The sequence below is a fragment of the Dendrobates tinctorius genome, unplaced genomic scaffold (assembly GCF_039654945.1).
Source record: "Dendrobates tinctorius isolate UK_male_01 unplaced genomic scaffold, ASM3965494v1 ptg000028l, whole genome shotgun sequence".
In the NCBI taxonomy this organism is placed as follows: domain Eukaryota; kingdom Metazoa; phylum Chordata; class Amphibia; order Anura; family Dendrobatidae; genus Dendrobates; species Dendrobates tinctorius.
The window spans coordinates 55,833,637-55,848,003 of record NW_027361696.1 but is presented as its reverse complement, the minus strand read 5'-3'; the positions used below and the strand labels follow the sequence as shown (position 1 = coordinate 55,848,003).

Sequence of the window (14,367 nt, the reverse complement as noted above, 5' to 3'; positions counted from 1 at the left end):
GCCATTTAAATGCCACTGTCAGAGATTGATAGCAGAATTTAAGTGATTAAACTACAGTGATTGGAGCAAGCTTATGGTTCCTGTTTTTACAGGCAGGTGTCGGCAATGTAACACAACTGGCATCTACCTGGTATGAAGCAGGCTCAGCTCCTGAGCCTACTTCATACATTTCTTATAAATCTATAAATAAAAGTACATGATTAGTCGTTAAGGAAATGAATTTTCAATGTTACAATTAATTTACATAAACTCTAAATTATCTGATGAATGTACTGTACAAGGAGCAAGAGTGAGAAATGAGTAAGTGTTTTTATCTTTATGATTGCCATATAATAAAGTTTAGCTGCTTGAAACTAATAACCCTTCACGTTCAACAAGTTTCCGCAATATTTCCAAGCATTTACTTGTCAAATACAGTCTAGAAAAAAAAGTTTGCACTCAGGATGGATTTTTCTCCTGGAAGTTGTACAATATACTTCACAGCAAATCTGCAGATTTACAACCAATTTAACTGCTGATTTCACTCATCTTCGCTGAAGGAGGTCAACGGTGAATCGTTGATACCCGCACTTGTACCCAGAACAGTTGGACCCTGACCTCTATACTAGTCAGAGTTGGCATGCTCCATTCATTGTTATAACAGTTCTGAATACAGCCAGCCAGGGTCGGACTGGGGTGTCTGGGGCCCACCAGGGGAATGGACTCTAGGTGCCCACCCTACAGTTATATGCAAATATCTGTCAGTCGTTATCCCCATTATAGTGGAGCATCGGCTGTAAAACACAGGCGGCTCCTGCACATCTACTGTGCGCCCCCATAACTGGATGTATAATTACAGTAGCTTACATTAATGGGGTTCTTTGGGTAAAACAAGTTATCACCGATCCATGGGCTCCACAGGATAGGTGATCACTTAGATCCGACCATTAGAAACTGCACTGATCGGAAGAATGAGGAAGTTTTATCCCTGATAGGACACTTATCCTCATTTTAAAATGGAGGGGCAGGTGGGATATCTGACCGAAGCTCCATTCATTCTCTTTGGGGCTTCTATAAAAAAACAAGTGCAGCCACTGAGGGAATGAATGGATTAGTGATCAAGTCAGACATGCCACTCCAGTCTAATGGGGATAAAAGCTCCACATTCTGCCGATTGGGTCCAAGTAGTTAAACCCTCACCAATAAATATGTTATCACTTATCCTGTGGATAGGTGATTATACTTTATTCCACAGGAAACCCCCTGTAAGTGCATCTCTGCCACTGTATACACAGTATTTAATCTCTAATGGAAATAAAGAATCTTCTCCTAATATCAGAGAGGACAAATGATCGCCATACACAACACAGTCCCCTATAACAAGACCAATACTACCATATAGAGGGAAGAAATACCACCACACCATGAACAGATCACATAGTGACCGAATAATACTACATACAAGGAACAAATACTGCCACACCATTACCAGATCACATAGTGACCGAGTAATAATACATCACAGGGACAAATACCACCATACCATGAACAGATCACAGTGACCGAATAAAACCACATACAAGGAACAAATATCGCCACACAATGACCAGACCACATATTACCACCACAGTGACCGAATAATATAACATATTACCTGCATATAGGGACCAAATAATACCACATACAAGGAGAAATGCTGCCACACCGTGACCAGACCACAAATTACCACCACATAGTGACTGAATACTACAATTCTGATTATGAATACAAACCACAATACTAACAACACTGTTATTACCACCAGTGACATTATACACAGGAACTCTGTACACAGTATAGAGTATATAGTGTAAGAGTACGAGTAACACACTGACTCACCGGTGACGTTTGTAGTTGAAGTCTTTCATCTTCATCCAGTGCAGACTGCCATCACTTCTTCCAGCAAGAAATCGTCTCTGCAGAAAATAACAGCTATCTATAGCTGATCGCTTCCAGAGCACATTCCCCACTATTTTCTCTGACTTCTACACTGTCAGATGAAGAAAAAAAGACATAGTGCCGCCCTGCAAAGTAGCAGGACCCCCTTTTGTTCTCCCCATGACAGTAACCTGAAAAGTAAAGTACAGCAGTAATAATGTCCCCTGATTGGCCCCTACAGTAATTATGTCCCCACTTGCCACCATAAACCAATCATGTATGTTCCTCATCCTTACCTCCATACAGTAATTATGTCACACCTTTATTTAATGTCCCAATCCTGGACCCCATTGTCCACTTTAATAAGGTCCCTATCCAGTAATAATGTCCTCATCCTGGGCCCATGTCCACTTTAATAACGTCCCCTCCCTGGGCCCCTATGTCTGCCTTTATGGCCACTACCTAGCCCAATCACAGAGGGGGGGATTCTTCTCACCTTCTTGCGCTCCCCGTCATCCTCTTTTGGCTTCATATTCACCGTGGTTGTTAAAATGACTGCCGACTGGAGCTGTGACAGGGCGCTCTGCTCTGTGACAGGCCGCGTGCTGATGTCACATACCAGTACCATTGAAAGGCTGCCGGCCTATCAAAGGTTGCAGGAGTCATTTAACAAAACTGCTATGTGACATTAGCGAATGGCCTGTCACAGAGCAGACTGCCCTGTCACAGCTGCAGCCGGCATTCATCTTGATGTGCGTTGTCACCAGGGTCAGCGGCAGGTTTTCGTGGGCCTCGGGCGACAGCGTATCAATGGGGTCCTTTAACACATGCCACGATTCCTGATGTTGTGAGGAAAGAGGGAGACACAAGCCCAACATAGGACCTTATCCCACAAATAAAGTATAAGACGACTTTTTAACCCCTGAAAATCTGCTTAAAAGTCGGGGGTCGTCTTATACGCCGAGTGCATATGGCGGGGGAGTGGTCCTGATGAAGAAGGGAGGGTATAGGTGGTGTTATCATCCCCTTTTACCTCATTGGTCGCAGCGGTGTGGCGGCTCCTCCTTCAGCAGTGTGGCGGCTCTGTGCTGGGGGTCGGCGGCTCCTGTTTGTCCAGTGTGGGGGCGCTGTGCTGGGGGGCAGCTGCTGCGGCTCTCTGTCCAGCGTCGGGGCTCCTCCGGCATTTCCCCATAGCCCGGAGGCCCAGGTAGCTCCATTGCTGCGATGGGGTGGCCTCCGGGAAAATGGCCACTGGAGCCCGCGTGAGCTCAGATTCAGATCTCGTCCCGAGATCTCGGGAGACGAGATCTGAATCTGAGCTCGCGCAGGCTCCGGCGGCCATTTTCCCCGAGGCCACCGCATCGCAGCAAGAGTTGCCTGGGCCTCCGGGCTATGGGGAAATGCCGGAGCCCTGACGCTGGACAGAGAGCCGCCGCAGCCGCCCCCCAGCACAACGCCCTCACGCTGGACAAACAGGAGCCACTGCCGACACCCAGCACAGAGCCGCCACTCTGCAGATGGAGGAGCCGCCGATCCCCACAGCACAGATACCCGCAGCACCGCTGCCACCAATGAGGTAAAAGGGGGATGATGGCTCCACTTTCACCCTCCCTTCTTCATCGGGACCACTCCCCCACCATATGAAGATTGCTCCGCACCCGGCATATAAGATGACACAATTGTATAAGAAGATCCCCCAACTTTTAAGAAGATTTACTATTTTAACTGGAAAAGTTGGGGGGTCGTCTTATACGCCTGGTCGTCTTATAAGCCGGAAAATACGGTAAGCAGTTTGACAAAAAACTGCTCACCTGGTAGTAGGTATTCAAAGCATGTAAAGATAAGGGCTGCTGCAGATCCACCAGTCGGTCACCGACTATCTGAAACAGAACTCTGCAAAGGAATACGTGGATTTCGTCCGCGCTGTCCAAATGATGAAATTCCAGAAGGCTAATAAGGTTTGACAGTGGTTTATTCTACACGTTTCAAGGTTTTTTGCAACCTCTTCTTCAGGAAATACGTTCGGTGGTATTTCCTGAAGAGGTTGTAAAAAACCTTGAAACGCGTAGAATAAACCACTGTCAAACCTTATTAACCTTCTGGAATTTCATCATTTGGGCAGCGCGGACGAAATCCACGTATTCCTTTGCAGAGTTCCGTTACGATTTCTGATGCACAGATAAAGAATACAGATATAGTACAATATATGGGCATATCGTCTTCCATACAGTTTTATAAGCAACCAAATAGTGCGCCATGCAGTATTATGGGCACCTCATAGTCCGCCATACAGTATTATGGGCAACCACATAGTCCACCATACAGTATTATGGGAAACCACATAGTCTGCCATACAGTATTATAGGCACCTCATAGTCCACCATACAGTATTATGGGCACCACATAGTTCGCCATACAGTATTATGGGCACCACATAGTTCGCCATACAGTATTATGGGAAACCACATAGTCTTCCATACAGTATTATGAGCACCCACATAGTCCGCCATACAGAATTATGGGCACCTCATAGTCCGCAATACAGTATTATGGGAAACCACATAGTTTTCCATACAGTATTATGAGCACCCACATAGTCCGCCATACAGTATTATGGGCACCTCATAGTCCGCCATACAGTATTATGGGCACCACATAGTCCGCCATACAGTATTATGGGAAACCACATAGTCTTCCATACAGTATTATGAGCACCCACATAGTCTGCCATACAGTATTATGGGCACCTCATAGTCCGCCTTAGAGTATTATGGGCCCCATATAATGCTCCTCCATACAGTATTATGGGGCACCTGCTCCTTCTTACAGTATTATGGGCCCCTGCTCCTCCATGCAGCACACTATGGCTTTCCCTGCTCCTCCATGTAGCACATTATGGATCCCCGGCCGCCCGTGCTCCTCCATGCAGCACATTATGGCCTCCCCTGCTCCTCCAAGCAGCACATTATGGGCCCCCCTGCTCCTCCATGCAGCACATTATGGGCCCCCTGCTCCTCCATGCAGCACATTATGGGCCCCTGGCCCCCCCTGCTCCTCCATGCAGCATACTATGGCCCCCTGCTCCTCTATGCAGCACATTATGGGCCCCCCTGCTCCTCCATGCAGCATACTGTGGGCCCCCCTGCAGCATACTATGGCCCCCCGCAGCATACTATGGCCCCCCTGCAGCATACTATGGCCCCCTGCAGCATACTATGGCCCCCTGCAGCATACTATGGCCCCCCCCTGCAGCATACTATGGCCCCCCTGCTCCTCTATGCAGCACATTATGGGCCCCCAGCCCCCCCTGCTCCTCCATCCAGCATACTATGGGCCCCACATGCAGCATACTATGGGTCCCCCTGCTCCTCCATGCAGCTCATTATGGGGCCCATGTAATGCTGCATACATGAAGAAAAAAAAATCAAGTACTCGCCTCTCCCGTTCCCACCACAGGTCCTGTGCACTCAGTGTCTCTCCCAACTCTGCAACGCTCAGGACAGAGAATCTGAGCATGCAGTGATGTCATCGCACCCTCTGCCCTGAGACGTCGCAGAGTCACAGGGCACTGAAGACACTGCAGCTGCCGAAACGAGGAGAGGTGAGTATTACATACAGAGGGGCCCTGATGCCAGCGGGCTCTCCCGACTCATGGACTCCATGCTGTCTGTCCCACTCCCCGTTCGCCCAGGTCCCCCAGCACCTACCTGGGTTCGTCGGGTGGTGGTGCCGGCGGCCCTGGTCCTAGCGGTGGGTCGGGACATCGTGCATACGTCCGCTGGCCTCTGCCTCCTTCAATTTTAAAGGGCCCGCATCCTTAAATTTTTTTTTTCTTCTTCCCCCCTCTCTGGGGCCCAGGGGCCCACCGGGCATTTCACCGATATCCCGGTGGGCCAGTCTGACCCTGCAGCCTGCTGTAAAGAAAGGTGAGAGCCGGTGCATCGCCATTTCTCTGCTTACTGGTGGTCGAAATATAGAAAGAATAACAAATTGGGAAACTACAAGGAAAAGTTTAGACCCCAGAGGTGGGACCTGCATCTATCAGACATTTTTGACACATTTAATAGATATCATAGACTGTTTGAGTTGGAAGGGACCAACCCCCTGCTCAATGCAGGATTCACTAAACCATGTGAATATGCCATAAATGTCTTGGGTCAGACAACCTTTTTAAATATATGGCCAATTCGGCACATCTTTAGATATAACACTTCAGTGTATTACCGATTTTCCACTTTAGACACCACCACCCCTACTGATGTAAATTTGTCTTTTTTGTAACCATTAATAAAGTTTCAATTTATAATCCTGCCTTTTTTCACTATATGTAACTATATAACGATATTATTACTCTGTCTTTTTATAAGTGGTGAGAGTTATGTAAAGCAGCCCCCTAAATAAGGTAGACGCAGGCTGTGATCCTATGTGGCTTTGCAGCAGCTGCCTGGCACCAATTGCTGCTTTAAAGTGAACCTGTCAGCAGATCTTGCTAAGGCTACTTTCACACATCAGGTTTTCGGCGTCAGGCGCGATCCGGCGTCGTGCCGGAACGCCGGATCCGGCAAATGTTTCGTAAAACCGGATGTGACGGATCCGGTTTTCTGCCGGATCCGTCTTTTTCTTGACAGACAAAACCGGATCCGTCTCATCCGGTACATCCATTTTTCTATCCGTTTTTCGACGGATTACGCCGGATCCGGTTTTTAAAATTGACCCTTGTGGCCTTCCGAACGGGATTGGCTACTGGAAAACTATATATAGCATGTTCCTACAGCCCTTCTTTGACAGGTTGTAGAGGAGAAAGTGCAGGTTGGAGAGAAGAGCAAGTTACTGGCGAAGATGGATGTTGTCATTGGAAATATTTTGAAGAATTTGGCGGATTTTATAGCGGAGGCGAATCGTTTGAGGGTGATTGTTCTGGAGAAGGAGAGAGCGAGACAGCAGCGCATCAGGCATCGTAGACGACGTTTGTGGATCCACCCCATCACAGCCAAGAGAATGACGCGTGGGGTCTATTCTACACTCTGCATGGACCTTCGACGAAACCCGGATACATTTTTTGGATATGTTAGGATGAAAATGGAGAATTTTGATTACTTGGTGGAGCGCATTGCACACCTCATAAGAAAAGCGGACACCTATTGCCGCTTCTCTGTTTCACCCGCAGAGCGTCTGATGGTGACTTTAAGGTAAGCCACATTTATTGGATATGCTCGCATCAGAGCACACTTTCACTGCAATCTTGTTGGTGGTAGTTTGTATCTCCAAGTGTTATAGGTCAGTTCTGGTATGTAATGCTGTGATTTAAAACTAATTTATTGTTTTTTAATTCCCCACAGATTTCTTGCAACTGGAGAATCCCTTTCATCACTGCATTTCCAGTACAGACTCGGGATTTCCACCATATCTGGAATTGTGAAGTACACATGCCGTGCACTGTGGGACTCCTTAGCTGAAGAGTTTTTACCAGAGCCCACAACAGAGAGGTGGATTGAAATTGCTGACAAGTTTCAACAGATATGTCAGTTTCCAAACTGCTTGGGCGCTGTGGACGGGAAATATATCCGCATTGTAAAGCCAGCTGGATCGGGATCGGAATATTTCAATTACAAGAAATATTTTTCAATTGTCCTCATGGCCATCGCTGACGCGGAATACAAATTTATTGCGGTTGATATTGGGGCCTATGGCCGCTCCAATGACTCTCAAGTTTTCAAACTGTTTGCCATGGGGCGTAAACTGTATGGAAACACCTTCCAGTTCCCACCACCTAGACCGCTGCCGCAAACATCTGGTCCACCTATGCCATTTGTCTGTGTAGGGGATGAAGCCTTCCAGCTTTCAGAACACCTTTTGAAACCGTACTCTAGCAGAGGATTGACAAGACCAAAACGCATTTTTAATTACCGCCTCACAAGAGCAAGAAGAATGGTTGAATGTACCTTTGGTATTCTGACAGCCAAATGGCGGGTCCTATTGACTGCGATCAACCTCAAGACAGAAACTGTGGACGAGGTGATCAAAGCGTGCGTGGTACTCCACAATTTTGTTATCTGCAAGGAACCCATTTCCATTGAGGACACCTCTGAAGAAACCACCTTGCAAGATTACCATGACATTACCACTAGAAGTTCTGTGACGGTTTCAGTAATGAGGGACAATTTTGCACTATACTTTATGTCACCTCAAGGCAGAGTACACTGGCAGGATGACAGAGTGTGAAAGATTTGTGCCCTAACCAAACTTGTGTACGTTCTGGACCAACAGTATATACCTTTGCCAACCAAAGTTGGCTATCTTGTCATGGTCTTACTATTTTTAGCTTTAGGCCACAGGTGTGTACCTGGTTGTGTTTTATGCAAAGTATTTCACCTTTTAACAAAAGTTGTGTACATTGTTAGGAAATCACCAACAATAAACACAACTTTTTAGGTGAAATACTTTGCTTCAAACACAACCAGGAACACAACTGTGGCAAAAAGCTAAAATTTACCCACAGTTATATACCTGGTTTTGAATACCTTTTTACCTTTGAAATACCCTGTATTTAACCTTTTTTTTTTTTAAACATAGTTCGCCGCAGAAAGAAATGACAGACAACCATTGTGAAACGATAATTTAACTTTTATTTAAAATTTTTTTTTTTTTTTGTAAAATGTTTTTAAAGTGCAAAAAACTTTTTTAATAAAGGTTTTAAACCCAATGGGCATTTTTATTAAAAAACACACATTACAAATCTGTGTAGTGTGGGGTGGAAATACTGCTGGAGGGGCTGCGGGACACTTCGACACTGGGTGTGTGGAGAGAGGACTGGGATCGTGGTGGGGAAGGAACAGTTAGAGGTGAAGGTGTGGAAAAAGCTACAGAATGGGTGGACATGTGGGAGGCAGAAGAGGTGGTGGGCGGTGGAGTGGAGGGTTGGGCAGGGACTGTAGGAGCAGATGATGTTGATGGAAAGTTGTATGGGGAAGGAATTTGGTACGGGGAAGGAGTTTGGTACGGGGCAGGTTGCTGGAAGTGGGGAGATGTCTGGTACTGGGGAGGTTGCTGGTATGTAATAGGAGGGGGAGGATGGAAAGTGGCTGGAGGGGGTGCAGATGTAATAGGAGGGGGAGGATGGAAAGTGGCTGGAGGGGGTGCAGATGTAATAGGAGGGGGAGGATGGAAAGTGGCTGGAGGGGGTGCAGGTGGAGGAACTACAGTGGTGGGAGGTGGAGGTTGGGAGGTAACCTGCTGTAGAGCACCGTGGCACGAATGCATTACATGCATCTGCTGGGTTGGAGATAGTGTTGCCATGCGCTCCACAACAGACCTGAAAAAGGTGTGGTTTGGCGAAGATCTTGCTTCTGAATGCATGGTTTGCAGAAGTGTCTTCACCTCCAGAATGCTGGAGTTGATCTGCTGAAAGCCTGCGGAGATTTGCTCTGACAAGACTTTTAGACAGTTCTGGAAAGATGCATTCAGATGCAAGAACTCTTGCGCATAACTCTTTTCCTGACCCCTCTGCCGCTGTCGCCCAGTACCCGCAAGTGTACTAGAGGTGGCAGGGGCAGAAGGGTGGGGTAAAGGGAAAGCGATCTCCTCACCAGCAGCTTCATGTAATGTAGGCGGCCACGATGCTCCTGTGCTGGTGGATGGGACAGATGGGTCGAATGTGTGGGAAGGCTGGGAAGGTGCAGATGTACCGGGGCGGTCAAAGTGTCCCTCGGTGCCGGTCTCCTCAGGGATCGCCTCAGAAGGGTCCAATCGTGCAGGCTCCCGAGTGCTGCTCACCGTGCTGTGGAATAAAGAGAAAAAAAAACAATTAAAATAGTGACATGGTATGGCCCTGGCTGAAAAAAAAAGTTACATCTAAACATTTTTTTGTCACATGTGGTGTGTAATATTTACCTTCTGGTGAGCATTGTCTCCCGGAGGAACGACAGGGCTTGTGCGTACTTGTACTTGCTCCTGCGTCCTCCAGATCCACTCGGGGCCCGCATCTCTTTATTGAACTCCTTCTTGAAACGATCCCTCACAGACCGCCACCGATTCACAATTCTGTTCCCTGAAACGAGAAAGGAGTGGTTAGTATACAACATCAGTGTTTCACAAACTCCAGTCCTCATGGTCCCCAGGGGTCATGTTTTCAGGATTTCCATAGTAAATAGAAATCCTGAACACATGATCCGTGGGGACCACGAGGACTGGAGTTCGGGAAACACTGGTTTACATCAAGCAACCGGTACTGTATATACTTACGCTCTTTAATCTGGGCCCGAACATCGAGGTCCTCCCAGCGGCCCACAAGGAGTGAACAGATTTCCTCCCAGAGTCGTCGGGTAACGATAAGGTCAGCGTGGCGGCGGTCAGCCATATTCCAGAGCGGCTCCCTTTCTGACGAGATCGATGAGGTGGTCCACATCGAGTCCTCCATCCTCACCGTCAGAGTCGGGAGCACGCTGTGAAGGCTGTTAAAGAAAAAGACAAAAATAACATAATTAGCCTCCACAAAAGAAATGAAATAAAAAGTGCAAAAAAACAAAGCAAAAATATTTATACTTACACGCTGGTGACCGCCGCGTTGCTGTCGCCAACGACCCTGGGAGGCACTGCGAGGACCTCTTGGCCGAGCACCAGATTGGGAAGACTAGAGAAGAAAACAAAAAATGTTATGTCTTTGGATGTAGGCATTTGTTTGCTGTGTGTGGTCTGCAGAACATTGTTTTCTATGTGTTGTGTGTAGTGTGATGTTGTGTTTCTGCGTTTGATGCAAAAAACTTACCAATTGTGAGCCCACTCCAGGTGTCTGTCCACCCCTTCCTTCTTCTTCTGGGAGCTCCTCTTCATCTTGTGATTCCTGTTTTGAAATAAAAGGCAATGAATAGACATATATTACAGAGATGATGGATTTTGGAAATAAAAACTTACCGTCAAACGCTGACGATGCGAGGGAGGGCTCCCAGAAGAAGATGTGCTGTCCTGTTGATGGCCAGACTCCATGGCTGTGGGTATTGCTGCTGCCAGTGATGCCATTTCTGCTGCTGCTGCTGCTGCATCTCTTTGGCGGCTGTTGAATAAAGAGAAACAAAGGGCCAATGAATATCTTGATATTCCATGGCCCTAGTTTGGAGGAATGGGGGATTTGATAATTACCGTCTCTCATCTGCTGCTGGACTCCCCTCCTCAGCATGTTCCATTTGCTGCTCCATTTGGGGTGGTGCTGATGGTGCTGCAGTGGTCTCCTGCTGCGCTTGTTTGCTTTCTTGGGTGGCATGTTGGGTGTGGCTGTGGGTCCCACTGTCTTGCTTTTATATACAGTGCCTACAAGTAGTATTTAACCCCCTGCAGATTTAGCAGGTTTACACATTCGGAATTAACTTGGCATTGTGACATTTGGACTGTAGATCAGCCTGGAAGTGTGAAATGCACTGCAGCAAAAAAGAATGTTATTTCTTTGTTTAATTTTTTTTTAAATTGTGAAAAGTTTATTCAGAGGGTCATTTATTATTCAACCCCTCAAACCACCAGAATTCTGTTTGGTTCCCCTAAAGTATTAAGAAGTATTTCAGGCACAAAGAACAATGAGCTTCACATGTTTGGATTAATTATCTCTTTTTCCAGCCTTTTCTGACTATTTAAGACCCTCCCCAAACTTGTGAACAGCACTCATACATGGTCAACATGGGAAAGACAAAGGAGCATTCCAAGGCCATCAGAGACAAGATCGTGGAGGGTCACAAGGCTGGCAAGGGGTACAAAACCCTTTCCAAGGAGTTGGGCCTACCTGTCTCCACTGTTGGGAGCATCATCCGGAAGTGGAAGGCTTATGGAACTACTGTTAGCCTTCCACGGCCTGGACAGCCTTTGAAAGTTTCCTCCCATGCCGAGGCCAGGCTTGTCCGAAGAGTCAAGGCTAACCCAAGGACAACAAGGAAGGAGCTCCGGGAAGATCTCATGGCAGTGGGGACATTGGTTTCAGTCAATACCATAAGTAACGTACTCCACCGCAATGGTCTCCGTTCCAGACGAGCCCGTAAGGTACCTTTACTTTCAAAGTGTCATGTCAAGGCTCGTCTACAGTTTGCTCATGATCACTTGGAGGACTCTGAGACAGACTGGTTCAAGGTTCTCTGGTCTGATGAGACCAAGATCGAGATCTTTGGTGCCAACCACACACGTGACGTTTGGAGACTGGATGGCACTGCATACGACCCCAAGAATACCATCCCTACAGTCAAGCATGGTGGTGGCAGCATCATGCTGTGGGGCTGTTTCTCAGCCAAGGGGCCTGGCCATCTGGTCCGCATCCATGGGAAGATGGATAGCACGGCCTACCTGGAGATTTTGGCCAAGAACCTCCGCTCCTCCATCAAGGATCTTAAGATGGGTGGTCATTTCATCTTTCAACAAGACAACGACCCAAAGCACACAGCCAAGAAAACCAAGGCCTGGTTCAAGATGCAAAAAATCAAGGTGTTGGAGTGGCCTAGTCAGTCTCCTGACCTTAACCCAATTGAAAACTTGTGGAAGGAGCTCAAGATTAAAGTCCACATGAGACACCCAAAGAACCTAGATAACTTGGAGAAGATCTGCATGGAGGAGTGGGCCAAGATAACTCCAGAGACCTGTGCCGGCCTGATCAGGTCTTATAAAAGACGATTATTAGCTGTAATTGCAAACAAGGGTTATTCCACAAAATATTAAACCTAGGGGTTGAATAATAATTGACCCACACTTGTATGTTTAAAATTTATTAAAATTTAACTGAGCAACATAACTTTTTGGTTTGTAAGATTTATGCATCTGCTAATAAATCCTGCTCTTGTGTGAAGTTTGAAGGCTCTAACTTATTTGCATCTTATCAAACCTGCTAAATCTGCAGGGGGTTGAATACTACTTGTAGGCACTGTATGTCTTGTGGGCAGAGCTACTGAGCATGCTCAGACCAAAAAAAACGGATCCGGCCACCGGATCCGGCTTTCGCCGGATCAGGCGCATTGCGGCGCTCATAGGCTTTCATTGTGTGAAAAAGCCGGACGCGCCGGATCCGGCGTGTCCGGCTTTTTCGCCGGAGACAAAAAACGTTACAGTAGCCGTTTTTTCCAGACGCCGGATCGCGACACATTGCCGGATCCGGCGAAAACCGGATGAAACGCATGGCCATCCGGCGCGATCCGGCGCAAATGCAAGTCAATGGGGGGGGAAACCGGATCCGGCATTGCATTTCGCCGGATCCGGTTTCTGTCAAAAGCGCCGGATCGCGCCTGACGGCGAAAACCTGATGTGTGAAAGAGGCCTTAGTAAACTACAGCCATTGTCATGTTAGTAGTGCTGAACTGATTAAAATGATACCCAGGGTGAAGAAATCCGTCTTGTGGTTCTGGTGTAATCAGTGTTAGAAGTTTTCAGGTAATGAGATTCTTGTGCTCCGGGGAGGGACTGTAGGTAGAGTCTTATCTCCCTGCTCTAAACCAGAGAAACCTAGGAAAGACTCTGCCCGGAGGCCGCCCCGAAGCACAAACATGTTTCTCATCATAGAGATAGACTGCTCGTGCTTCGGGACAGCCTGTGGGCAGGTCTTTCCTTGGTCTATCTGGCTTAGAGCAGGAAGAAAAGACTCTGCCTACAGTCCTGCCCCAGATCAGGAGCATATCATTAATTGAAAACTCCTAACACTGATTGTACAAGAACCACAAGACGGATTTCATCACCTCAGGTATCATTTCAATCAGTTTAACACTGCCAACCTGACAATGTCTGTAGTTTATTTAGCAAAATCCTGATGACAGGTTCGCTTTAAGTTATCTTTGTGATTTACTAGATCATGCCTATATATTTGTATTTCAGATCTTCTAGCGCCTCCAACCCTGATCGCTTCTTCCTCCATTCGCCCGGTAGATGGCACCACCCTGAATTTGAGATGTAATACGGGGACACAGACCGTCCATCGTGTTTACTTCTATAGAAATGATGAATTAGTGTCTTGCAGCTCCTCTCCTCATCTATCGTGCAGTACTTCTAGTGACTACCTGTACTTCAATCCCATACTGAGCAGTGATACCGGTATTTATACTTGTGGCATTGAAAATCCCGTAAGCAACAGCATGAGCATCGGAATCCACCTGGATGTTGCAGGTAAGAATCATGAGCTAAAAGTAAATTCAACATAGTGTATAGATTACAATAGGAAAACTGGATTTTGTTATTGTTGTCTTTGGGTGTCAGTAGTCACACACTGCATCGTCTTCTGCAATCAGATTTTGTAGTTTAACTATTCTCCATCATCCAATGCAGAAAATTATTACAAAAAGCAGCTCTTAGTACAGAGGAGAAGCAAGACCACTCAGACTTACCAACTATCCAGATGATTCTTCTCTGAGGTTTAAGGATAAGGTGGTGCAATAATCATGAATTAAAACCTGTTTTATACACTTCAGAGCTGCATTCACAATTTACCAGACTTTAGAGCTATTGATTTTCCTGTATAAA

The 14,367-nt window shown here is 46.8% G+C and overlaps 1 protein-coding gene and 1 long non-coding RNA gene across 4 annotated transcripts in view; one reads left to right on the top strand and one right to left on the bottom strand.

Moving 5' to 3' along the window:
• The window catches only part of LOC141085416 (uncharacterized), a 213,887-nt gene that overhangs the window by 71,284 nt on the left and 128,236 nt on the right, over positions 1-14,367 (bottom strand). The window lies entirely within an intron of this gene.
• The window catches only part of LOC141085413 (cell adhesion molecule CEACAM1-like), a 122,000-nt gene that overhangs the window by 9,464 nt on the left and 98,169 nt on the right, over positions 1-14,367 (top strand). For all 3 annotated transcript variants that reach the window (XM_073570768.1, XM_073570767.1, XM_073570766.1), the window contains exon 3: positions 13,726-14,013. In XM_073570768.1, the coding sequence (XP_073426869.1) occupies positions 13,726-14,013 (288 nt within the window). The remainder of the gene's footprint in view (positions 1-13,725; positions 14,014-14,367) is intronic.